The 27323-nt window shown below is 47.0% G+C and overlaps 1 protein-coding gene across 1 annotated transcript in view; it reads left to right on the forward strand.

Annotated features, from left to right (window-relative positions):
• Positions 1-27323, forward strand: part of UBE3C (ubiquitin protein ligase E3C) — a 121380-nt gene that overhangs the window by 65507 nt on the left and 28550 nt on the right. Inside the window, exons 14-18 of the mRNA XM_047837610.1 lie at positions 5467-5571; positions 7912-7999; positions 8959-9056; positions 10616-10748; positions 15612-15859. Coding sequence (XP_047693566.1) covers positions 5467-5571; positions 7912-7999; positions 8959-9056; positions 10616-10748; positions 15612-15859 — 672 coding nt within the window. The remainder of the gene's footprint in view (positions 1-5466; positions 5572-7911; positions 8000-8958; positions 9057-10615; positions 10749-15611; positions 15860-27323) is intronic.

The raw sequence follows: 27323 nt of genomic DNA on the forward strand, positions 1-27323 counted from the left end.
AAATAAACTTTAACAAAAAACAAAAAAACCCAGGAGATTTCAATACGCAGCCAGGGTTAAGAACCATAGGCCTCACTGTGTAAAGAAATCACTTGGGGCAGATATATATAACCTTTGATCTCATATAGCAAAAGTAGGCTTACTGTGACGTAGGTCCTGTGTATTTATTTATTTTTATTATTTTTTTTAATGTTTATTTACTTTTGAGAGAGAGAGAGAGAGAGAGAGAGAGAGAGAGAGAGTGGGGGAGGGGCAGAGTGAGAGGGAGACACAGAATCCAAAGCAGGCTCCGAGCTGTCAGCACAGAACCTGATGCGGGGCTTGAACCCATGAACCCATGACCTGAGCCGAAGTCGGACACTTAACTGAGCCACCCAGGCGCCCCGAATGTTTATTTATTCTTTGAGAGAGAGAGAGAGAGAGAGAGAGAGAGAGAGTGAGTGTGAATGACCATGAGTGGGGGAGGGGCAGAGAGAGAGGGAGACACAGAATCCGAAGCAGCTCCAGGCTCCGAGCTGTCAGCACAGAGCCTGACGCGGGGCTCAAACCCATGAACCGTGAGATCATGACCTGAGCCAAAGTTGAACACTTAACCGACTGAGCCACCCAGGCGCCCCTCTGATTGTTTTTGAGTTTATCTATTTTAGAGAGAGAGCGCACAGGATTGCACCAGAGGGGGAGGAGCAGAGAGAGAGAGAATCCTGAGCAGGCTCCACACCGTCAGTGCAAAGCCTGACATGGGCTCTATCCCCCAACTGTGAGATCGTGACCTGAGCCAAAATCAAGAGTCAGACAGACGATCAACCCATTGAGACACTGGGCGCCCCAACAAATTTTAGATTTAAGCAGGAACTAAATTTTAGATTTCAGTCAGGGCGCCTGGGCGGCTCGGTTGGTTGAGCGTCCAACTCTTGATGTCAGTCGGCTCAGGTCATGATCCTGCTGTTGTGAGATTGAGTCCCTCACTGGGCATGGAATCTGCTTCAGAGTCCCTCTCCCTCGCCCTGTGTCCTTTCCCCCATCAGACGTGTGTACGTGCACACGCTTTTCTCTAAAAACTAAAAAAAATCTAAAATTCCTTCTGTTTTGGTACAGGCTTCTTTAGTGTGCGTGTCTGTACCAGAAAATTTAATAAAATTAACTGAGAGCAAAACTGCCCTCTGATCTCAGCAGTGGCTGTTAATCCGGTTCGAAATTGGTGCCCCGGTTCTCCTTACCTTTCACAGTCTTTAGTCGATTTATGTAACTTTTTAATGGTCACCTCCACATTCCTTTCCGATACTAAATACTGGTACAGCAGTTGAGTTTGTGGCCCTGAAAATGCATGCAGGGAGCAGGAATGTGATCGGGAGTGATTGGACATCACAAATGGACCCCGTTAAGGTTTTGCGGTTTCTTAAAATTTGCATTTTTCTTTGAAACTTAGAAGAGACTAGTTTAAATGGAGGGAGTGTTTTTAGTTGAATTTAAAATATGGGATTTGACATTTCTAAAAAAGGATTTTGGGAATTGGTTCCGGGCTAGTATTACCAGATTTAGCAAATAAAAATGTGTCACCCAGTTAAATTTTAATGTCATGGCTTGTTTTAGATAAAAATATGTCCTGTGCAGTATTTTGGATATACTTACATTTTTTAAAAAAGCAATATTTGGAGCATATTTATTCTAAAAAATTATTTGCTATTTACCTGAAATTAAAATTTAACAGGTGTCTTTATTTTTTCGGCTAAATCCTCTCCAAGATTCCTCTTCGAGGTTGGCCTGCCGTCAGCTCTGACCTGTAAGACCTGCTTTTTCACAGTGACTCCTTCTTGACATCTCGCCCTTTACAAGCCTCCTCAGGCCCCCATCACTTTGCGCCTCCCGCTTTCTCCTCCCTCCCTCTCTCTCCCTTTCCTTGTTTCTGAAAGAGGATCGATTATACCAGGACATTTATAAGTAATATGCGATTACTGGGGTGCCTGGGGGGCTCCATTGGTTGAGTGTCCGACTTCGGCTCAGGTCACGATCTCGCGGTTCGTGAGATTCAGGCCCTGCGTGGGGCTCTGCACTGGTGGTGTGGAGCCTGCTTGGGAGTCTCTCTCTCTCTCTCTCTCTCTCTCTCTCTGCCCCTTCCCCACTTGCACTCTCTTTCTCAAAATAAATAAATAAACTTTAAAAAGAAGTAATATGTGATTGCTTCTTTTTTTATACTTAGGATGTGAAAATAAGACAGTGGCTGCCTGTATTGAAACTTTTTAGTGTTTAATTTCACAGTAATTTAATTTTTTTTTTCAACGTTTATTTATTTTGGGGACACAGAGAGACAGAGCATGAACGGGGGAGGGGCAGAGAGAGAGGGAGACACAGAATCGGAAACAGGCTCCAGGCTCTGAGCCATCAGCCCAGAGCCCGACGCGGGGCTCGAACTCACGGACCGCGAGATCGTGACCTGGCTGAAGTCGGACGCTTAACCGACTGCGCCACCCAGGCGCCCCTAATTTCACAGTAATTTAAAAGAAGAAAGTAACTTATGGCATTAGTTGCCTCATACATAGTTTCATGTCTGTGACCTGCAGAAAACAAATGTCCTCATGACCAGAGGTTGAAAGATGACTACCAGGAGGCAGATAGAAGGTTTTATTCTAGAGTGAGGTAGCCCTGGCCCTGCCCCTCACGGGCCCAGGAGCAAGTCTCTCACCCTCAGGAAAGCTACGTTTCCTCAGCTGTGCAACGGGGAAGGCCAGTACAAGAGGATGCCACCTTTCAGTGGGGTGCCACGCGTGAGCCACAAGTAAATGGGCGCAGTTAAAGAAATACATGAAACACACGTTTCACGTATGTTTCACGTGTGTCACAAAGCATGTCTTCTGTTAACAGTCGTGGTGTATCGTGTAAATTTCGGCCCAGTATCTGTTCAGTCTGAATTTACTTGAAATACTAATATAGCTGGTTATGAAAATGGAAAGGTGTAAGCTGTGATATTTTTAAAAAATTTTGTTTGTTTATTTATTTATTTTGAGAGAGAGACGGAGCAGAGGGGAGGCAGAGACAGAATCCCAAACAGGCTCCACGCTGTCAGCACGGAGCCCGATGCGGGGCTTGAACCCATGAGCATGAGATCTCGACCTGAGCGGAAATCAACAGTCGGACCCTTAACCGACTGAGCCCCCCAGGCGCCCCAAGATGTGATAAACTTGAAAGAAAAAGATGGTGCTTCTGTCTGTGCTCTCGGAAGAGGGCACGTGCTTGTGTCGTGCTCCGCGTGCACTGACCCGTCGGTTGTCCCAGACAAGACCACACGTGTAGCGTAACTCATCGCCATCTGGTCTTTTCGTGCTCATAGAGCGTTGCGTGTGCCTGACTTAACCCCTGAGGGAGCATAAGAGAGTCAGGAGTGGGGGGTGACCGACTACAGGTTCAGGCTGACTCACCTAAGCTAATTACTGCTGATTCAGAAAGGATGTTACTATAGTATTAGGATAGGCCTTCACCTGCCACAAGGGATGTGGAAGAACAAACTGGGAAGACATTCCACCAGTCAGAGGGCTGTATTCTAGGTCTTGAGACGTTTATGCTGATGTGGTTTGTCTGTGTGGCCGAACTGCTCAGCTACTAACTGTTGGCTCCATCCGTGGGCATCTCATCCAAGCCGCGTGTCCACATTACAGCCGTCTGAGGTGTCAGCCGAGGGCCCTTTCTCTCCTGCTTTTGTTGGACACTCGGAGTTTTGGGGATCCCTGGATGCCAGGGTTTGCATGTCACGAAAGAAGCATTTGTGTTTCTATGGTATATACATGCTGGGTTGTAAATTTTAAGTTAAAGAAAAATTTTTTTTAATGTTCGTTTCTTTTTGAGAGCGAGACAGACGCGCACACACGGAGCATGAGCAGGGGACGCTGCGGGGGGGGGGGGGAGGCAGAAAAGAGAGGGAGGGAGACAATCCCAAGCAGGCTAAGAACGGTCAGCGTAGAGCCCAATGCGGGGCTCGAACCCACTAACCGTGAGATCGTGACCTGACCCGAAGTCGGATGCCTGACTGACTGAGCCGTGCAGGCGCCCCTGAATTGTAAAATTTTAAAGAGAAATCTCTATTAACAGTTGAAATTATGCAGTCTTATTTGTCTTGTGGGTATATTTGGAAATTCATCGTGTTCTCCTAGTTTTTTTCCTTACCCGAATTATATTTTATCCTAATTCCTTATCCAAATTGTATTTTACGTAATTAGAGGCCATGTGGACAGAGGCCTGGCTGACTTTTTCGGAAAACGTCATCACAGCCTTACTTTCACTACATAGTAGTTGTACGATCAAATCCTGGTTGTAAAGGTTTAAAACTTTGGATTTACAATTTTATGTTGGTTTTATCTTGGCTTATTGCAAAGTACATTTGTATTTAATAAAGAATGTCGGGTCTTATTTTTTATTTTTTATTTTTTATTCCCGCCATCGGGTCTTTTTTTAAATAGGCAGTGCCATTAGCTCTCTTACTCATATAGTCTAAAATTTATAATTAATTATTGATCCCAAGTCAGTCATTGAATGCCTACTAGGTTTGCGGGTCCTCAGCTGGCTTTTCTTCAGAGGCAGCTTCCTACGTAGCCAGAGAGGGACCAGAGCTCACTGCAGAAGCAGTACTGAAATGCAAAGTGTCAGCATGGGGGGCTTTATGAGAGGAGTGGGGCCCAGTGTGTGTAGAATCATGGTGAGAAGCAGGCCTGACTCCAGAGACGTGTATAAGGAAAAGACAGGAATTGTTGGTCTTTTTTGGCAGATGTCAGAGGTCCATGTAGGACTCTCCCCCACCCCCCCCGGCCCGTGCACTTGACAGAGCGTCTTTTAAGAAAAAATAAATGCTCTTACTGTAGGAAAAATTTTTACAAAATGGCCGTACTTGGAGATTTCTTACATTATAGCTCAAATGAGCTAATACATTTCCAAATTTGTGTTTCAAAACTCATTTGCTACCTCCTTTGTAGACAGCCTTTAACATGTTCCTGTTAATTTTTCTCTCTTCACTGGCCCTTAACTAACCACTTTGTACTTGACTCATTCTTGAGGTGCCCGGGCGGCTCAGTCGGTTAAGCGTCCGACTCTTGATTTCGGCTCAGGTCATGATCCCACGGTTCATGGGATCGGACCCCACTCGGCCTCTACACTGACCGCGTGGAGGCTGCTTGGGATCATCTCTCTCCCCCTGTCTCTGCCCCTCCCCTACTCTCTCTCTCTCTCTCTCTCTCTCTTTCTCTAAAAAATTAACATTTTTTAAAAATTGTATTATTTATCTTAAAAAAACACAGACTCATTCTTGGGGTCACAGGATAAGGTACTCTCCTGTGGCCTGACTGGTGGTGGCCGAGGGGAGGCCCGGACGGCCCAGCCCACGCACTCACAGGCATACAGGGGAGCTGCTGTGTTGTTGCCTCTCTTGTGCGGTGGTCGTTACTGGGCTTGCTCACGTGACTCGGCCCTGCTCTCCCTCTGCAGGTTATCACCAGCCTTGTGAAGATGCTGAAGTCCAGAGACACCAGAAGAAATTTCTGTCCTCCGAGCCACTGGCTGTCAGAACAGGAAGATATTAAAGCAGATAAGGTTTATGGAAAGATCTTTTTAAATAGTTTTCATTAAATATTGTCTCAGCTTTTGTCTTTCGAGGGAGGATAAAGCCTTTTAAATTGGTTCATTTGGTTCATTTATTACTTAGTATGTAACAAAATATTAACAGTAAACTTTTTTATTATTAACGCTTAGGTCACAAGATAGAATATATAGCAGTACCATCGACTTAAACATGCATCCTGAGTTTGTTATTAATCCTGATTTTCTCCTTTAACCACAAATTATATTGAAGCCTAGTGGTTCTTTGTTGGGGTTGCAAAAGATGTTGCTTTTATGGAAAGGTATTATAATTATTGACGCATATTTGGTACTTAGAGGAAATGGAGCATGTCCTTGATTTTCTAAAGGAACAGACAAATTTGAATGTTACTAAAATTACTAAAACCTAGGTCTAAAGTAGATTCAGTAGTATAATATATTTTCAGAAATTTAAGTAACATTAACAGACGTCTATGAACCGTTTTCGTTCTTGTTTGTCAGCGAAAGGCATGATTGTATTCATTTCAAAATCTCGGGGTGGAGGGTGGAGGGTGTAGAAGAAACAGGACTGTAGAAGCATTAAAGGAAAGAAAACAGCAGGCGCCTGGGTGGCTCAGTCAGTTAAGCATCCGACTCGCTCTCAGCTCAGGTCTTGATCTTAGGGTCATGAGTTCAGGCCCCACATTGGGCTCCACTCGGGGCGTAGAGCCTACTTAAAAAGAAGAAGAAGAAGAAGAAGAAGAAGAAGAAGAAGAAGAAGAAGAAGAAAACAGAGGTGCTTTATAACAGTTTCAGAAGCATTACTGTGTCTGCATGAATCTTGGAGCGTGTGGCGCCTAGCTGTGCCCGCTGGTTAGGCTGCGAAACCACGGCCAACGCTGTAGCAGATGGACATCTCCGAGGCCCGGGATGGGGCCTCCGAACAACATTTACCGCCAAAAGGAAACAGCCTTTGGAACGATGGAGTGTCTTGTCACTGGGGAGTACAGGAACCACAGGAGGCCCCGGCCCTTCGGAACAGGTGTAATGGACTAAACGTCAAAGATGCTTAAATCTGTGAGTTACAGGCGCCTGGCCGGCTCAGTCGGAAAAGCATGGGACTCTTGATCCCAGGGTTGTGGTTCCAAACCCCGCATTGGGTGTAGAGATTACTCAAACAAATAAAACTTTTTCCAAAGTGTTCTAAACATTAGAAAATGAAGAACGTGATTGGCCATCTTATAAGCAGAGGAACCACCTTATTATTTTGAGGACGGGTTCGGAAAAAAGTAATCCTGCACTGAGTCTGCCTTTCCCTTACAAACTTCATGTATCTCAGGCTGAGTAGTGGTGATGTGAGCCCCTTCTCGGTGTAGGGGTGGCTCATGATGCGTGAAGAAGCCGCTTTTGACCTGGAGTCCCACAGTCTGCAGCTCTGATGAGTCGACGGTCTAGGCGGTGCCCTCGGGGTGCAGGCCACAAGGGGACCTCAGCAGATGGGCTGAGACCCCAGCAGATGAGGGTCCAGTGATGAGGGTCCAGTGCCGGATGCCCCTCGCTGTGCCGCTGCTACCCCAGGAGACTCAGCTGTGGAAGAAACGTCAGCTGCGCCACACCGTGCCTGATAACGCAGCTGGTCCCTCTTTTGGCCTCATCGCTTTGTAACAACGGGTACCCAGACCTGCGGTCACCGGACACGTGCCTTGAGGAAAGGACACTCTGCCCATGAAGCGTCCTGGCCAGAGACCGAACCTGGATGTGAGGAGCCCTCCTGATGCTGCTGCACATGTGTGTGGGAACCGGGCCAGAAGCCCGTGTTAGCCCCGAGGGGCCTCAGCCGGCAGCACAGTCCGGACCGGGGGGGGGGGGGGGGGGGGGGGGTCCCTGAGGGGCCCTGCCACCCAGCTGCTCTGACCCGGCCCGCTGAGGGCCGGGGGAGCCCACGGAGCGGCGAGGCTTCCAGAGTGCACACGACCCCAGCCTCGCTGGATACTCAGATTTTGTAATTATGAGATGCTGAATATTTAGTAGTAAGAAATTCATTCTTTAAGCGTGATACGTTTTCGTTTAGAAAGTGATCACATGACCGTTTACTATATGCACCTGTTACACGGTATTAACCAGAAGCAGCAGAGAGTTCCCTGGGATGTGTTAGAAGCAGTTACACTGTCAAAGCGTGAAAGGGTAGCCAGCAGGGGAGAGAGGGGGGACGAGGACATGGAAAGGACATGAGATCAAAGAGCAGGACCCGGCTGACACTCAGTACGTGTAAGGCACGATTTAGTTCACATGTGACAAGTTAAAGTTTGAGCCACAGCACAAGGATGTACTAAGCAAGCATTGCCGGCTCTGCAGGTCACCCAGCTCTACGTTCCGGCTTCCAGACACGTGTGGAGGTACCGGCGGATGGGGAGGATCGGCCCCCTGCAGTCGAGCCTGGACGGTGAGTTCTCTGTGGCCTTGCAGTCCCCCTTTCCGTTCAGGGTTATGGACTACCATTCCGTACCGGGAAGTTCACTCTTTTAAGTGTACTCTTCTGCGATTTTTGATAAACGTAGGCCACCATGATGAACCATAGAGAAAAGGCTCATCGTTCTGGAAATTACCTCGTGTTCCTTTGTACTTAGCCCTCGCCCCGGCTCCTTGCCCCAGCCCCTGCCCCTGCCCCTGGGAACCACTGATTTGTTTTTGTCCTGGTAGCTTTGCCTTTTCCAGAACGTCTTTAAATGGAACCATGTAGTGCGTAGCCTTGTGCGTCTGGGAGGGAAGGGTCCAAGCAGACCTCAAGGACATGGTGGGTTCTGCTCTCCACCACCGCAATCAAGTGTATGTCGTAGAACAAGTCAAATGAATTTTTTGGTGTTCCAGCGTATGTAAAGGTTAAGAGTGCCGTCGCATTACATCTAAAGAAACGACCAATGTACCTTCATTAGAAGAAACTTTTAGGGGCGCCTGGGTGGCTCGGTCAGTTGAGCATCTCACTCTTGGTTTTGGCTCAGGTCATGATCCACGCCTGCCTCGGGCTCCATGCTGAGTGCGCGGCCTGCTTGGGATTCTCTCCCTGCCCTCCCTCACTCACACTCTCACGCTCTCTATCATATTAAAAAAATACACTTTTTGGAAAAGATGCTATCATCTGAGTCGTTTCAGTGACTGAGAATCACGGATCACAGATGACCGTAACAAATGTAATTATGAGAAAGTTAGAAAGGTTGCAAGAATTACCGAAACGTGACGCGAGGACACGAAGTGTGCAAGTGCTGCTGGAAATGGTGCCCACGGAGGCGCTGGGCACGGGGTCAGCACCCACCTTCTGTTCGTAGCACACAGTGTCTGCCAGGTGCCGCAGGGTGGGGTGCGTCCATGCCCGTAACTCCACAAAGCCTTTAAAATGTGTTGCAGTGGGTTTGGAGTCCCCACCGCTGTCTGTCTCTGAGGAAAGACAACTCGCCATCCTGACAGAATTGCCCTTTGTGGTTCCATTTGAGGAGCGAGTCAAGGTAAGCAGTTTGGTGTCTTTATAGACCGCGTGTGTGTCACAGTCACTTAGCATCATTTCAGTGTTGAACTAACACCAGCCAGAAAGTCTGCAAAGATGTGTGGTGCCCAGCTGATTCTGTACTTCTTACTTTCCTCATTAGGTGATAATAGCTGAGCGCGATTTATAAAAGCATAGTCCAGGGGCGCCTGGGTGGCTCAGTCAGTTATTAGCGTCTGACTCTTCGTTTCGGCCGGCCCGGGTCATGATCTCACGGTGGGGTCGGTGGGGTGGAGCCCCCGAGTCAGGGCGGAGCCTGAGTCAGGGCGGAGCCTGCGTGGGATTCTTTCTGCCCCGCCCCCACTCGCGTGCATCCCTGCGCTTTCTCTCTCAAAATAAATAAACTTTTTCTTTTCTTTTCTTTTCTTTTTTTTAGAAAGCATAGTCCAACCAAGTACCTCTTTATACAGACTTGAAAGATTTTCTCCTTAGTTGTACCTAGAGTTCAGAGGCCTGTCACACCATTGTCGTCTTATGGGAGGATGAGGTCCTTTGTCTACTGAATTTTGTATTGGTTTTGAAAATGCATATTTTTTGAAAAGATATGCTTCTGTACATTATGTTGAAGTTATTTATCACAAACACTAGTTTATAAAAGAGACTTGGATAGTTAACTTCTTGCCTGGTCATTTTTGACTAATGTACAAAACTTTGTATTTATCTGTTTTGAGATTTTTAAATGTTTTGTTTGTATTCATCAACTTGGCAAATTTCTAAAAACTACCAGACTTTTTTTTTTTAAGTTTACTTAGTTAGAAAGAGAGTGAGCTGGGGAGGGGCAGAGAGAGAGAATCCTAAGCAGGCTTCACACTGACAGCATGGAGCCCAGTGTGGGGCTCGAACTCATGAATTGTGAGATCATGACCTGAGCTGAATTCCAGAGTTGGACACTTCACAGAGCGAGCTACCCAGGCACCCCTACCAGGCTCTGTTCTTAAGTAATGGATTCAAGAGGGTAATTTTAGTCCTGCCCACTCTTTATACGATGAGCAAAAGATTGAATTTCTTTTAAAGCTGTTGGTGTTTCTTTATTAAGACACACACACACACACACACACACACACACACACACACACACAGAGGCACAAATGCAACATGATATTACATAGTTCCTGAGCTCCCTCTACTGGATTTTTAGCATAAAAAAAAAAAAAATCAGTTGAGTTTTATTGTTAGGGAGATATTCCTACTAGTGATACACAGCTTTACAAAGAAAGATATTCGTTCTTTTTCTGTCACCTGGGTTTTTCTAAAGGGTTTGTAAAAGAAAATACTGACAGTACTACAGCATGGGACTTTAAAAATTTGTTGTAAGATGGGGAAGAGGAGCAAGGTTACAAATGCACAAACATCGCATGTCTACTGATAAGGCCGAAAGTCCATATCGATACCTTGGCTTTTAAAATTTGTTTCTGAATTCACGGAGATAGAAGACTGAAGATTTATGTAGCAGTTTTTTGTTGCTTATGTTTATAACAGAGTCTCATTTCAGATAACCTGACCGCTTCCTCTGTTTGTTAGATCTTTCAAAGGTTGATTTATGCAGATAAGCAAGAGGTGCAAGGAGACGGTCCGTTTCTGGATGGAATTAATGTCACTATAAGAAGAAATTATATTTATGAAGACGCTTATGACAAACTTTCCCCAGAAAACGGTATGTATAATTCTGTCCGTGTGTATGCGTGCGGCAGGGGGAGCCTGAGGGATTCTTTTAGAAAAAGGTCCTCACTAAAACCTTGGTGTCCGTCGTCTTGTTCCGTAATGAGTTTTAACAGTGAAATGTTGTATGCCGGGTCTGTAGATGTGTATTATCAAATAACATTCCTAAGACTGACAGATAATTATTGCAACAGGAGACTTTTCCAAATAGTGATTTCTGTTTTTAAGGCAAAAAAAACCTTCCACTCCACCTGCAGATGTCTGTTTCTAAAATTTAGTTGACGACCTAGAATTCTGAAAATGTTGGTGGGCGCCGTTTACGTTCTGTATTCTGTGTGTGTTATAAACTCTAAGCCTTGTTTAACGTGCCAGAATAAACTCGGTGCAGTGCAGATTTCTTTATAAAAGGACGTGGGCTTCAGTGTCAGTGCTAGTAGAGAAAGACCGGAGAGATTTCTCCCGTAACAGCACTTTGGATCGCGCGTAGAGGTCAGTGACACGTTTTGTCTCCTGTGAGTATCTGACACCCAGCATTAAGTGTTGATTTACTAGCTTACATGTTCATAGTTTTTCCTTCAAGAGTATGGGATCCCTGTTAACTGCGTTAAATCAGGGCCAGATCGGTGCAGGGAGCTCGCGGCGGAAGGTGGCAGGCAGGGTCGGGATCACGGCTGCAGGAGGTGGGAGGTCGTGAGAAGTGAAGTAACAGTCGCCTCTCCGAGGGGAGCAAAACCTCGACTCAAGCGATTTTTTTCTTAAAGAGCTAATTTTGTTACTCTGTGGGAATAACGGCGGACGGCCAGCGTCAGTCACCGGTCCCTTCTCTTCCAGGTTTTGTGTGTGAGGGTTTGATGTTCACATAATGTGGTTTTCTCACCTAATCTGTGCCATAGCCCTCTGAAGGCGGACCACCGCTGTCCCAGCTCACTGCCAGCCAGCATGGTTCGTTTGTAAGTTTTACCTGCGAACGGGGCAAAATCCGGAACTCTGACTCAAACCCAACACACTTTTGAGAAAAACTGGACCTCCACCTGCGGGCTCCTCGGTCCCCGCGAATCGGCGGTAGTAGCTGTGGTGTGTCTGCCACTTGGCCGGGGCTCTCGCGCTGCGGCCCGGAGTCCTTGTCCTCTGTCCGGCTCAGTTCACGGGTGCTCAGTAGATGTTTGTTGAATTTGCGATTGAACCTGGGGAAAACTCGAGAGACGAAATGATAATTTGCCAGCCACTAAGACTGTGGGCGAGAGCAGAAGTGAGGCACGGTCGGTGCTGCAGGGTGTCGGGAAGGGGAGGCCTGCCCGCGTGGCCGGTCCCACGCAGCCGCCTGGGCGCTCATTCTCGCAGGCTTGCTTCCTGCACGTGCTGCGGGTGGGGTGCCTCCAAACGTGGTCGGCGGCGACTTTAAACTAGCTTTGAAACTGTTCATGTAGATGGTTTTTAAAGACGTTACTGTCCAGTTAGAACAAGCCGCAGATTTCCTAATAAACCCTGAAGCTTAAAGTTGTTCAAAAGTTGACCCTACTCTGCCTCCCGAGGTGTGTTCTGATACTTGCACTGAGTTCAAGGGATGTGGAAAAACCTTCCCATAATGCTTGGTCACAATGCTTTAGATCTCTGCAGATGCTCTGAGTCAGGCCTTCTTGACAGGAGTTTTCAAACCATGGCTTAAAGTTGGTATCTCACCAGCGAGAGGAGTAAAATTAACTGTCATCTCCGAATGTTTCCTTTACTTAGGGGAAGTTGGTGGGAAGTGCTTTGTTGATTGATCATCTATGTATAATCGGTTAATGTGATTACCCCGTGCATCTAGTCGTTAAAGCAAATCCTTCCTTCACCAATGCTCGGCATCTGTCATCTCGGAACAGGTTTCTCAAGTGTGGGCGTCAGCTGGTAGGGGGAGAGCTGGCTGCTGGGGCTCCGGCCTGGGCGGTGGGCGGTCCTGGAGAGCCCTCCCAGGGCGGTGCTGCCGCCATGGGGGCAGGGCGGGGGGAGGAGGGGAGCACAGAGCCGTGATCACCTTCACTCTCAGGGTTGCTGTCACTCTGGGCATGATCGCTCTTCTGGGATGAGAGCCCGCCAGAGCTGGCTCTGGACTGAGCTGTGCTCGCTCCGAGAGCCTTTGTGTGTTCGCTGGTTTTGAGGTGTTTGTTTACTGGGCAGGATTTACTACACTGTTTTCCTGAAGGGGGAATGGTAATAGAGTAAAATCAAAGTAACATTTTACTTAGTTTTTTCCCCCCCACTAAAACCTTAGCGTGTAAGTAGAGATTTTAAAATTCGTCCTTAGAAACAAGTAGTGTCAAGATATTTCGAAGGCTGGATTTGATTCTGAAATTATATTATGTTTTTTTTATTATTATTTTTTTTTACATATTACTGTTTACAGAAATGAGCTTCAGGGAACCACAGAATCTCGATTCTAGCCAAAGTAGAGAGGCGACTTCCGATGGCCCACTGAGTCTCCAAGCAATCATGACACACCCCCTGCCCACCATGAGACTGTTGAAGGGGGGCCGTGGCCAAGTGTCTCCCGCCTGTAACATTTGTACGCTTAGAGTTTTTACAAAATCTGCTGCTGACTGCTATTAGTCGGTTTGAAAAACATTATATATGACAAAGAAACGCTTATAGTTCATCCTTAAAATTGGGCGTTAAAAAGGAATCTGTAAAGGTGAAAAATACCCAACTACTTTTGTGTTGCACGTACAATTATCTGCTTAGATTTCTTTTGGCATTTTACGTAGATCTTGAGATTGAACATACTTTGTAATCCTATTGATCAAAATAGATGTTGGGGTGCCTGGGTGGCTCCATCAATTAAGTGTCCGACTTCAGCCCAGGTCATGATCTCATGGTCCGTGAGTTCAAGCCCCGCGTCGGGCTCTGTGCTGACAGCTCAGAGCCTGGAGCCTGTTTCAGATTCTATGTCTCCCTCTCTCTCTTACCGTCCCCTGTTCATGCTCTGTCTCTCTCTGTCTCAAAAATAAATAAACATTAAAAAAAAAAAATTAAAAAAAAAAAGATGCAAATGACGTATTGTGGAATCTAACCATCCCTGAAAAGCATGTTCTGATTGCTCATGTAAGTATATTAAATTTTAAAAACAAAAGAGAGAGGGCACCCCGCTGGCTCGGTCGGTAGAGTGTGCAACTCCTGACTTCAGGGTTGTGAGTTCGAGCCTCACGTTGGCGAGATTGCTTAAAAATAAAACCTCTAAGAAAAGAAAAGAAAAAGAAAGATAGAAGAGAATATAGTTTAGTATAAAAGCCTGTGCTTTGTAGGCAGTAGACAAATCTTTACATTATAACACTCCTGCCACAGTGCTAGCTGTATGTCTTTAGATAAATAATTCCTTGTCCTTGGTTTTCTTACTCCAGAGTGGAGATAATTCTTAACCCAGAAGGTTGTTAAAAGACTTGAAGTAATGTGTGTAAAATTCTAACATAAATGCTAGCTCGGGGTAAATAATCGATGATGGGTATCCCTTTATGGAGTACGAGGGCAGGCTGTAACCAGGTGGCTTAATTTGTCTGCCTTACTCTGGGGGAAATGTGAGCCTTTACACAGAGCTCACCCAGCAGCGTTTTTCTGTCGCTGCTGGCAGGATGTGGCCCTCGCCCCTGCCGGTCAGTGAAAGAGAGTGTCAGTACCGTTGTCCACAGTGGTGTAGATCTCAGTCCATGTAAGAAATTGTACCGGCCCTGTTTGGACCGTGTTACAGAGGATCTACCGCCAGGCTCTGGGACTTCAGAAGCATCGACACGGCTCCCCGAAGCCACGTTCCGCTAAACCCCTTTCCGGAGTGTTTTCTAGAGGTCCTCTGTCCCTTGGCATAGGTCGGCCTCGTGGGAAGCCTGAAAGATGGTGGCGGCTCCTGAAAGCCCAGCAGCAAAGTGGCACCAGGTGCAGACCTGGGCCGAGCTGCCTGCACCTCCGGGCTCTCAGCATCGCACCCACCCTGCCCGGGGCAACCGCCCCTGTCCCGCCGCACCTGCTCGCACCTGCTCCCGCTCAGGATGCGGGTGGGGAAGGGTGAAGTTACTTTCTCAGACCCGCGCACCCTGATTAAGCCTGTCCAGTGAAGATGACCTGGTTCTGGCTTTTGGCAGAATCACTTCCATTGGCTTGTATTTGGGGCCTGTGTCCCGAGGCCTGTACCGAACCAAGGCTGTGTATCACTGTGGGTGAGTCCAGGGTCATATCCCTGCTGACAGCACTCCTGACCTCCTGAGGACCTGGGTGGAAATTTCTCTAAGATACCGGGCTTAATTGACCAACTTTACAATTTCTTTTTATTTTAATCTTGGTGGCGCACCATAACCAAAAAGACTTGTACCCTTTTCAGCCGCTTACTGCTTTTAACGATAATGTGGATCCTGGATTCTGACTCTCCTGCCTCCTTCACCTTTTTCAGAGACTCTTTGTAATGTTAATTGCGCTGACATCTCCTTTGTCCATTTATGGTTTTCACCTTTCCTGGTAACAGTTGCTGTTCCCCTGGTATTCTCACGGGCTTAATTCCCTCCCTCCTAGTACAAGTCTCCTAGTATTTTAGAGCGTCCTGTCCTTTGGAATATGTGGGATGACTTTATTTGCTTCTGAACACTCAGTTTCCCCTCACCTCCACGTGTGATATGTTAACATAAAGGAACTTCTTTCTCTCTTTCTCCCATTGGCAGCTTTGGGGGAATTACTGGTCGGTCTATTTCATCATCTGTCTTTAATCTCGTTGATTTTTTTTTTTAGTCCTGCATCAAAATATCTGTAATACTCTTGCTCCCCTTCCGAAACTTCCTGTAGTAATACTGGCACATTTAACAATTTTTTTCTCCTCGCCCCCATCACCCCTTTGTTTGAACAGAGCCTGATTTGAAAAAGCGGATCCGCGTGCACCTGCTCAACGCACACGGCCTGGATGAAGCTGGCATCGACGGTGGTGGGATTTTCAGAGAGTTCCTCAATGAACTGCTGAAGTCGGGATTTAACCCCAATCAGGGGTTCTTTAAGACTACTAACGAGGGCCTTCTGTACCCCAGCCCAGCTGCTCACATGCTGGTGGGAGACTCCTTCGCCAGACATTACTACTTCCTGGGCAGGATGCTTGGAAAGGTACGGTGTTCTGGCACCACGGGGTGCTGGGGTGGTATTTCCGCGTGGTTGCCGTCTATTTCATTGAAGATCTTTATTCAAAATTGCTGAAGTAATTTTGGTGATCCCTGCATCGTATTGCTTTGTGTAATAACTAACATTTCATCGTTACGCGTTACATGCACGGTAGTCACAAGCATAAAGTGTTTGCACAGTATGGAGAACCTGGGGGCACGTACGATAAAATCCTGTCGGTCGACATCTTTTCAGTGGCTGTTGGCCGTCTGGCTGTGTGCTAGAAATACCAGAAAGCTCTCTGTTGCTCTCATTGGTAGTGTCACAAGTGGTTCTTTAGTTACAAGTCGTCTTTAAAGGTTCCGTAAACTTTTAGAGTGCTGAGAGGCAGACGACCATTGTTACTGGGTATGGGGTGAGTGGTACATGTGTCGTGTGCAAACCCCAGGAAAATTGGCCGTGTAAGGATGACGTGAGGGTAATGCTGTCATGAGCAGCACGTCACACACCCGCCGACCGTGCACACAAACACAATTTGCCCTTTACTGTAAGTGACAGGAAAACTTCATCTGTAGCCTGGTGGACACTTCCTGTTTATTGGTGAAACTTTGACAGGACCTGCCCCCCCCCCCCCCCCCCCCACTGGTAAAGTCAGAAGCAAAGCCAGGACACCCCTGATACCAGTGCTGTTCGTCAAGGAACCAGGTCAGTCCCTGCCTGTCGTCCCTGCGGATGGCTAGAACAGAGCACCACAGACGTGCAGCTTCTGAGGGACCCACCCACATGTGTTTCTCACCGTTCGGGAGGCTGGAAGGTCGCCATCAACGAGCCGCGGGGTCTCCTTGGGTGGGGGCCCTCGTCCCAGTTCACGTCCGTGCCTTCTCACCGTGTCCTCACATGATGGAAGGGGTGAGGGGCTCTCCAGGATCCCTTTGAGAAGGACACCATCACATCCCTGAGGGCTCTGCCTCATGACCCCATCACTGCCCAGAGCCAGCCTCCTAATGCCACCGACCTGGGGACGCAAACATTCAGCGTACCAAAGGTGGGGACAGCAGGCCAGGAGACTTCATTTAAATCCAGGGTGGCTAACTGCTTCCCCGCGGGACAGATGAAGTCCAAAAAAGAGATTTGGGTTTTCTTTCTTTTTAACTGAATGCTGACTTTTAAAAAAATTTTTATTTTAATGTTTATTTATTTTTGAGAGAGACACAGAGAGAGAGACAGTGTGCAGGGGAGGGGCAGAGAGAGAGGGAAACAGAGAATCCGAAACAGGCTCCAGGCTGAGCTGTCAGCACAGAGCCCGACGCAGGGCTTGAACCCACAGACTGTGAGATCGTGACCTGAGCCGAGGTCAGATTTATTAACCAAGTGAGCCACCCGGGCGCCCCACGTTGTCCATTTCTTAAATTGAGTTGTTTGTCTTCTGTTATTAAGTCCTTTATATATTCTAGTTCAAGTCCTTATCCGACATGTGATTTGCAAGTATTTTCTCCCGTTCTGTGGGTTGTCTTTCACTTTCTTGATAGCTTCTAATGCATTTATTTTTCTTTTGTTGCCTGAGCTTTTGCAGTCTTGTCTAAGAAACTTGTGGTCACGTGGTTTAATCCAGGGTCGCAGAGATTTATACCTGTGTGTGTTCTAAGAATCGAGTCATTTTAGTTCTTCCATTTAAGTCTCTGCTCCATTAGGAGTTAATTTCTGTAGGTGGTGTGAGTTAGGGGTCCCAGCAGGTTCTGTCGCATGCGGACACCCCTTTGTCCTCACACCGTTTGTTAAAAAGACTGACGTGGTTCCCTTGCCCAGAGTCCGTTGACTGTGAATGTGAGGGTTTATTTCTCGACTCTCGGTTTCACTCATCTCTGTGTCTGTGCCAGCGTGGCACCGCTTTGATTACTGTGCCTTTGTCGTCAGTCTTGTGCTGTGTGTACTTACCAATGACAAACGGTAATGAAGCCCCAGGACCCAACGCAGCAGAGGGGCAGCGGAAGGAACCGGTGGGTCGTGGATCTCTCTTTGACACGCATAGTAGGAGGTCCGGTCATTACCGTTTGCTCCGATTCCACATGCGCGGTTGTAATCATACAGATTCCTTGGAAGAGGCTTACTGATGGGCTCAGCTCGACCTCACCGTTACACCAGTATGTTTCTTTAGGCTCCCCTTATCGTTTCAGAGACCAGCTTCAGACATCGGCCTGACGTTAGATTCCTTAGCATACGTGTCAAACAGATCGTTTTCTCATTTTATTTTGAGACACCCTGCCTCTCCCTGCGGCGCCACGTGCTGGCTTTGGTGTCGGCTGTCCACCAGACCAGACCCCCCCCCCCCCCCCGGCTCCCTCTGGAGCACACGGCTTTCGTAACTCGTTTCATGAAAATCTTTGAGATGATGCATAGTCCTTTTTATTAAGGTGAGCCCAAGAATCTCCTAAATTAATAATAGTAAAATTAAAATCTAAAATAATAATGAAGGGGAGCTTTATGTTGCTAGACTAACCTGAAATACCTCCTAATTTAAAAAAAAAATTATTTTTAAATAATCTCCACACCCAGTGTGGGGCTTGAGCTCACGACCCTAAGATCGAGAGTCACGTGCTCTACCAACCAAGCCAGCAGGGTGCCCCTGAAATATCCCCTAAGTTTGGTGGTTTTCACACGGTGCGGTGTCAGACGACAGAGTAATCTTATTTGCGTGATGAGATCTTACTAACGTTTTGTAGTTTTTCTTCCTGAGTGTATAAATTGTCCCGTCTTGATTAATACAGAGACAGGAAAATTGGACCATCCTGGTTCACTGAAGTCTTCCGGTCAATGGTTCTGTAAGTTTGAGGGGATAGACTCCTTTCCCCCGAGTTATCCCCTGGCACGCTATTCTTGACGGCACTCGTGAAGACGCAGGTGCAGGGCGGATGACCGATCGCTGTCCCTCCTTTGCTCCGGAATGTGCATCACTTCACACCAGACTCTGGAGACTGTGTCCCAGAAATGAAGTTTATGTCAAGTGTAGTTCAATAATCTTTAAAGTGGTGAAGGTTAGGTAAAATCAGTAAGAAAACTAGTTGTTTGATGATGGTAGATAATTTCGTTTCACATAGTTAAGTTTTTACTGATATAATTTTCTGCATTTTCCAGAAATCCCTAAGGGAGTGCTAGTTTCTAAAAGATCTGATTATTTTCTGATTACAAATGGTTAAACTTGGTGCCAACATGTTAAAAATTGTCGAGATCTAAGTGAGTGTAATAGTATAGGGCTAATAGTATGGTATCTGAACATTAAATCCTTAGCAGAAGAAAATTGTATATTGATTGATTATGATATTTATTGGGTCATAATGTATTTAAATTTTCTTTAATGCATATGTTAGTGATTGTTTACTGTGATGAAGTGCAAAGAGGTCTTCAAGAGCAATCCTGCATAGAAAGAATTACCTCATGTCAGTGGTCACTTCTCAATTAAAAGTTCCATTAGCAGATGGTTCCTGCTTCTGGTGTGGGTCGTGATTGCATTTTATCGCCTGTAAATCAGGCTGTCGACAGGGAATAAATAAACAGCTCAAGGATGTGGTAATGTCATCTTGGAACTTTTTTTTACAGATAGAAGCACCTAGGTCCATTTAAACCAATTAAGTTCAGAAATTTATTGAAGGAAATCTTTTATCATATTTGAATTCTATTTGAAAATGGCTTTTTTCCCCTTGCTTCAGAATATTGATTTAATTGGAACAGGATGCCTGTAAATCAGATTATTTGATAATATCTCGGTCATATATTTCAGATTTCTAATTAGCAGACACCCTTCCGCACGTGGTTTACCATTTTGTATTTTAGTAGAATACAGTGTGCGTTTAATGCGTCCTAGAATGTAAATGTTAATGGTTTACCCTGAGATTTTTGAGAGTTGGGAAAATTTATTCTTTTATACCATTGGAGTCCCTTCGTAAAATGCTCACCAAATCTGCTGAGCCTTTAAAAGTGAAGACTGAAGTGAGTATAGTGATTTAGTTACCTTGGTCTTTAAATGGCAAAGCCTCTCTTTTCTAATATCTTGTTCTGAACTCTCAGGCTCATTAGGGGTCAGAGTGACGGAGCTCCCTCATCTGATTGTCACCGAACTAAGTGCTCTTGTGTCTCAAGTTAATAGATCTTTTCGCCTAGATTTTTTAAACATAACATTCAGCCAATAGTTGATCATCCTGTGCTTAATCCAAGCCTTCCAATCAGTGTAAAGACTTTTTTACTTTGCTGTCAGCAAATTTCACAAGCAAGCTTTCTCTGAGTCTCCCGATTATCCACAGTGGGCGGTTCGTTATGAGTTTGCTTGTTGACCGTCAACTTTTTTTGGAAGCAGAACAATGAACGATCATAGTAATTTACAGATGATTATTTTGTTTTAATCTTACCCCCTCTGAGAACTGTTCCCTTAAATCCGTACAGCATTCTGATAACACAGAATTTATATTCTTTTCCTTTAAAAACAAAGTGTTCACCAATCTGAAAATTATTCTTCTTGTCAGTTAAGGTCATAGTTTTCTACCTAAGTTTATTTCTTCAGAATTAAACATGATATAAAAACAAGGTAGATTGTATGGTGAAAATGACAAGGGTGTTCCAGAATGCAGCTGATTCCACCACCTGAAAGTATTATTTTAGTTTTAGCCACTTGGAGATATTCACCAAAGTTCTTTCTGCTCCTGAATAAAGTAGATCTTCCCTGCTGTTGGGATACCCCTTCTCCTAATTTTTACACACTCCCAAATACGAGTCAAACACAGATCAGTACCGTGTCGAGACCGTCCTCGTTTCTCTAAGCCATGTTAAGTGGTCACTATGAACATTAGAAACACAGACTTGCTCGTCCTGCTTTAACGTCCACTGCTTTAATCTTCATTTGTGCAGTAAAGACAGTAAATATTAAAAAACAAAATGTAGCCCATTTAAATTCTTTAGAAGATTTAGGTACTAGCTTGAAATTAGTAAATTTAATTTAATGAAAGCAGACCAAGGAACCATACACATTGTTACTCTCATTTCCAGAATTGTGATCAACTTTGGGAGGCAGCAGGGGTCTGAGCAGAGCAGTGATGGGATACGAGTTACGTTGTGCGGATCTCCCTGCCCTGGTATCATAAGTAGCTCACACAGCCAGGGGAGCGCGAGCAAGCCGGCCAGTTGGAGGTGTCACAGGCACTCAGGTTGGGTGGTCGTTAGGTATCTTCGTCCTGGGAGGTAGTGTTGGAGAGGAAGCAGTGGGACCCAAGGGGATTTGCTAAAAACTCAGATGTTGGGGTGGGAAGGAGGAGAGACAGCAGGGCCACACGGATTTTGTTCTGAGAACCGGGGGATACAAGTGTCATCCACCGAGAGGGGCTTGGGGAGGGATGATGAAGTGTTCATTTTTCCTTAGGGCTGAGAGGTCTGTCAGACGTTCTGTGGTGATGTCAGCTAAGCATGCGGTTGAATCTGCGGGCCTTGGCTTGAGGGGCAAGGTAGGAGCTGAGCCGTCAGAGCTCAAACAGGCCTGAGGTCGTGAGATGGGGCTGTGTCGCCCAGGCAGTAAGTATAGCTAGAGAAGAGGAAACGCTGAGGAACCGAGTCCTGGGCTGTCCCCAGGCTGAGAGTTCAGAGGCTGGAGGAGGATGTAGCCACCGAAGGTCAGGAGAAGGCAGCTGAGAGCGGGGAGCAGACTGGAAGCCACGTGAAACCGTGTTTCAGGGGAGAGACAGTGAGGATCAGTCAGATGCTGTCCATGTGTCAAGAGCATAGGACTGAGAAGTGAGCATTTCACAGCGTGTTCGAGAAGCTTGCCTGGAGGGTGGAGGCCAAAGCCTTAGCACGTGGGTTGAAACGTACGGAAGCAGGGTCTTCCAGAAGTACCTTATTAGGTACTGTGTCCTGTACCTGCGGGGGTACTCCAGCTGCTGTGTCCTGTACCTACAGGTGTAACCCATACAAATACGTGTGTGTGTGTTCCCCAAGACCCGTGCATAGTAACGCTGTATTATGCAGCCCCGAAGTAAACTACCCAGACGTTCCTCAGAAGTACAGCGGGTAAATGAGCTGTGGGACATTCACATGAACCATGGGGTGACCCAGCTACGACTATTCACAGCAGCTCAGAGGTGTGGCACAGACATGATGTTGAGTGCGAGAAGCCAGAAAGAGCAGAGCGTATTCTGTAGGACTCCGGCAAAACTAAATTTCTGTTATTGGGTGTCAGGTCCTTTATCCTTGGAGGGGCAACGGGGGGTTTCTGGGATGCTGGTCAGTTCCTCTTTAGGGGACCGAGTGCTTTTACTGAGTGGGTTCACTTTGTGAGGACCAGTTGGGCTGCACGCCTAGGACAGGGGTTCTCTGCTCCAGGAAGGATGGGGGCAGGGGTAGCACAGTCACAGCTCTTGAGGAGTGTTCTGTAAAGAAGATCTGAGCGGTAGCTCACGTGTGGGGCTGGTAGAGCCTAGTGCTTGTTTGCAAGAAAAGAGAAGGCCGAGTGTGCGGGCGATGGCCACGCAGTTAGGTCAGGGTCACCGTCAGGGGGCCAGCAGCTGTGGGAGGCGTTGCAGTGGGCGCTGTGGCCCAGCAGCAGGGACGGCGGCGCGGGTGGTGGAAGAGGCAGTGAGGGGCGGAGATCCCGGCCTTGCTTTTCCCACCGGTGTGAGAGCGCGAACGAGGAGAGAACCGCTGACGGACAGGGACGCTGAGGAGGACGGAGAGCGGGCGCATCCCGTCCCGGAGCGGTGCCGGGTGCTGCCGGGCTGCCAGGAAGAATCGCACTCCGCAGAAGTGAAACCAAGAATGCAGAAAGAAAAAAAATAGATCGGATTGCATCCAAAACCTTTTTGCTTCAAAGAACACCATCAAGAAACTTAAAGAGGGTAAAGGACTTGTGCTGGGATACCTAAAGTCCTCGGAAACGGAAAGGCAAACTTATTTCAAAATGGGCAAAGGGCCTGAGTAGACGCTTCTCCAAAGGACATAGATTAGTGAGCAGCGAGCACAGAAGGGATGCTCGCCATCCTCGGTCCTCAGGAAAACGCACGTCAGAACCACTTCACCGCCACTAGGACGGGAAGAGTCAGCGGGACCGGTAAGAACACGTCTGGCGGGGATGTGGAGGAATCGAGGTCCCGTCCGTGGGAGTAGACTGCGAACGCGGGGGAGGGCGGCCGCTCCTACACAGTCCAGCAGGGCCGCTCCATGGCCCAGCCAGCACGTGTCCACGCAGAACTTGTCCAGAAGTGCGCGCAGCATTACCGGAAACAGCCCGAGGGGATTCGTGACCCAAACGGCCGTCAGCTGACCAAGACTAACAGAACTGTTCCAGCCCTGCGACGGAATCTTCCCCCTGCCTCTGCACGCTGAACGAAACACGCTACGTGAGCAAAGCCAATCACAGAAGATGGCTGAAATGTCCCAAAAGGGAAATCTGTGAAGACACAAAGTAGATGAAAGATCGTCCCAGGATGGGAGCGTGGGAGAAATGAGGACCGCTAAGGAGTACAGGGTGATGAAAATGTCCAAAACCCAGCTGTGGTGATGGCCACACCACTCTCCCCGTACGACCGCTGGCTTGTTCTCTGTAAATGGGCGACTTGTAAGGGACGTGACCTGTGTCTCAGCGAAGCTCAAGAAACAGCAGTGTAATGTGGTGACTTTGCAAGAGCCAGAAAGTGTCAGGGGAGTTAGGGGAAGGAAACTGACATGGGGCGGAGTCGGTGGGTGTGACCGCTGGAAGCTGGAGGGAGTCTGGAGGTCAGGGGTCCTAGTCTTGCTAGGGAAAGTACTCCCTGCCTGGACATAATGCCCTTGAGGGACACCCATATGCTCAAATTTCAAGGGAGGTGGTATGACAGATCTCAGTCTAATATTTTATTATCCTGTGTGGTAAAAGAATTTTTTTTAAGATTTTTATTTTTAAGTAGTCTCTACGACCAACATGGCGCTCGAACTCACAACCCGGAGATCAAGATTCACACACACCCTCTACAGACTGAGCCAGCCAGGCGCCTTGAGAACTTTTAAACCTGAAAAATGTTTCCTTTTCATTAGTGAAAATAGTTCCTGCTGTGTGGGGTACCTCAGCTGGACCTCCCTGTTTTTCTAAACTCTTGCTAAATCTCTCAGAAGCAGGAACGTAACAACAGTTCTAAAACTCCCAGATGTTTACTCCTTGTGGCTGTAAATGGGACTGTGGGTTTGTTACTTGGGCAGACCCTTTTGGGTGTTTATCTTCCAGAAGTATTTCTGTGGGCAGAGACCAGCCCTCTGGGAAGAGCGGGAACCTGGGAGAGGAGGGGAGGGGAGGCCAAGAGAGGGGAGGCGCCCACCGCTCAGAATTACTCCATGTCACAGGTTGATTTCTGGATGTCCGATGAGGAGAATAGGTTAGGAGAGGTGAACTTTCATCTCCCACCCACCCGACATCCCCTACAGGTTTTCCAAAGTTGAACTGTTTTTTTCAACAAAGCTGTCCAAGCATCAAGTCCAGACCGTCCGTTGCCATGTAACATCCGTTGTAAGTAAGGACCCGTCCTCTCGAAAGCCTTGGCTTCCAGTGTTGGCAGTGGCCGTGGCCGTGGCCGTGGCTGGAGGCGTGGGAATGGGGCCTAGAGAGGAGCGCCCTGCTCTCTGGCACCTGGAGTCCCCGTAGGAAGAGAAGGCGGTGCCAGCACCGTCGCATGGAGCCTGCGGGTTTCAGGGATCCCTTGAACCACTGCACCTGCCCAGTCGTGCTTGGTGGGCGTTCGCCGAGTCCTGAACGGATGGAGTCAATGTGTAAAGAAACACTGGAGGTGCGCGAGAGCAGGAGGGAGTGTGGGGGTGGAGGGCTGCCTCACCATCTTGGGTGGTGACGGTGCACGGGAGGTACCTGGGAACCCGGGGCGCAAACCTTTACACCCGGTGTCGTTGCCGCTGTGCTGACGAAAGCAGTGAGCGCCACGGAAAGACGCCTGGGACAGGGTTGCGGACGCCCAGGGGCTTGGAGTGACTCTTCACACACGTGGACGCACACGTGGTTTTGCATGACCTGGGGTGTCTCCAGAGAGCAGAAATGGGTTTTTGCAAACAAATTTATGGTTGTAGAATTGCAGTGTACAAAGTAGTCCCTAGCACATGATAAGTTGGCATTTAATAAATGTCTCCTGAGCGCCCGGATGCCGGATGTTGCATGTAGACTCAGGTCCTGTTAAGGATGGAGTGTGTTTCCTGCCCTGCGGGAGCTTATGGGCCTAAAACCCACGGTAGTCCCAGCGAGGACCATGTTTTCCACTCCCGGTTAGTAATTTTGAAGCACGACTATTAGATGGCGTATTACTGGGGCGCCCTGGTGGCTCAGTCGGTTGAGCGGCCGACTTCGGCTCAGGTCATGATCTCAAGGGTCACGGGTTCCAGCCCCGCGTGGGACTCTGTGCTGAAGGTCAACTCGGAGCCTGGAGCCTGCTTCGGATTCTGTGTCTCCCTCTCTATCTGTTCCTGCCCTGCTCATGCTCTGTCTCTCTGTCTCTCTCTCTCTCTCTCTCTCTCTCAAAAATGGATAAAGATTCTTAAAAAAATTTTTTTAATACATAACGTATTACTGTCAGCTTACATCCTTATTTTACGTTTCTTCCTTATTTTTTTAAACTCCAAGGTTAGCATGATCTGAAATAATTAAAATTATTATCTTCTTGCTCAATTAGGGTGGTTTTAATACAAGACAACTCTGATATAGTTTTTAGATTAAGTTATAAATGTTCACTTTAGAACTGCCTGAAGATTGATAGAGATGCATTTGAAAAGCATTATTTTTTTTATTGATTCTTAATGTAGTAAATTACTGAAGTTATTTGGCAACAAACAGAAATGGCCTGTGACGCGGTTCGCATTTATTCTCCCGATAGCGCCACGATTTGCATTAATTGCATTGCGACTGCACTCACTTATATTAAAAGGCTTCTACTATAATTAATCCTTTTTATTTCAAATCATTTTGGCACAATCTCTAGCTATAAACACTCATAAAAGACAGACAGTTGAAAAATACGCTACAGGTTTTTTCCATATACCTATTGCAGTTTTTTTCGTGACAAGTAGTTATTGATGTGCTTCTGGAACAAGTGTGCAACTGGCTGAGAATTAAGGCCAATGTGGAAAATGCTAAGTGGATTATTTTGCATAAAAAATAGGCAGTCTTGAAATTGTATAATTAACCTGTGTTTAGAAAATACCTTGATTTATGCTTACATTTGTATCTCAGTTGCATACATTATGGAAATTTAATTTATAATCCATTTAGCTGATGCAATCATAGTTTTTAGTGCTATCATTTATTAGTGCTTGTATATTAAATGCTCTAATGGTTTAAACCTGCCTTACGTAAAAAATTATACCTAGGCATTTACATTTTATGAGTCACAGTGGGATTTCTGTTTAAAATTCAGGTAGCTCTGATATATTTAACGAATTTCACTGGTTTATTGTTACTAATGCAGAAATGGCAAACAATGACCTTATATATTGAACATCAAATGATTTACACTTCCAGCTTACTTTAAAGTCCACTGTACAAATGAGGCTTTTCTTCGACACCTGGAATCAATCATGTCGTCTTGTGCAGAATGTTCTTGGCTTTGAAGCCATCGTTCATTTAGAAGTAATGGGAGTTTTAAGTGCTCCGGGGTAATAGTGTTAGCCATTCTTAACTTTGAGCAAACTGTGGATTTTCCAACAGCTCTTTCTTTGCGATACCAGTAGATGGGTTAAGCCCGGTCACCATCGTACTGCTCGTTCTCTCGCTCCGAAGTCCTCTTTTGCCTTTTTCTTTCTTTCTTTTTTTTTTTTTTTTTTTTTTAGAATTAATCGGCTAATCATCAGTCTTCAAATCAGAAGTAAAAGCACAGAGACATAACCCTTCAGTTTCCCTGGCAGAGAACATCTGGAGTCTTGGCTGGAGGGGGAATATTACGAAATACGTAGTTAACAGATGGTGTGACCTGACTTGGGGGGAGTGTCACTCGTATTGTCGGCCGGTGGCTTTCTGAAACAAGCCAGTGCTCTCCGGTGTTTCATGGCTGTCTTCTACTTCCTTCCAGTCGTGTTAGTGGGGGGACTTTCGGGTGTCCACCTCAAGGTGAACCTGAGCGTTCTCCGGCAGAGGAGGGAAGGGGGCACTCGTACAAGTGTTCAGTTTTCGGTGTGTTCAGGGACCAGTGGTTTTTCACAGACGACCACTGTTTGTTGTTACCAGTGCAGAAGTGGCGGGCACTTGATGTGGAACGGCCGAGAGGACACCGTAAGGGTGCCGGAAGCCGTAACCAGGGAAGGGCTCCCGTAAGCCGAGCTGACGGACGGCGTCGGGGCTGGAAGGTTGGAGGGGCAGAGCCCCTGCTCTCTGGACGCTGGTGGTCTTCTGTGTGCAAACTCACACAGGCGTGTCTCGGCAAAGCCTCGCGTCCCACACCTAGTGGATGTGGATGTGGATGTGGTCGGGTGC

The sequence above is a fragment of the Prionailurus viverrinus genome, chromosome A2 (genome assembly GCF_022837055.1).
Source record: "Prionailurus viverrinus isolate Anna chromosome A2, UM_Priviv_1.0, whole genome shotgun sequence".
Taxonomy (NCBI): domain Eukaryota; kingdom Metazoa; phylum Chordata; class Mammalia; order Carnivora; family Felidae; genus Prionailurus; species Prionailurus viverrinus.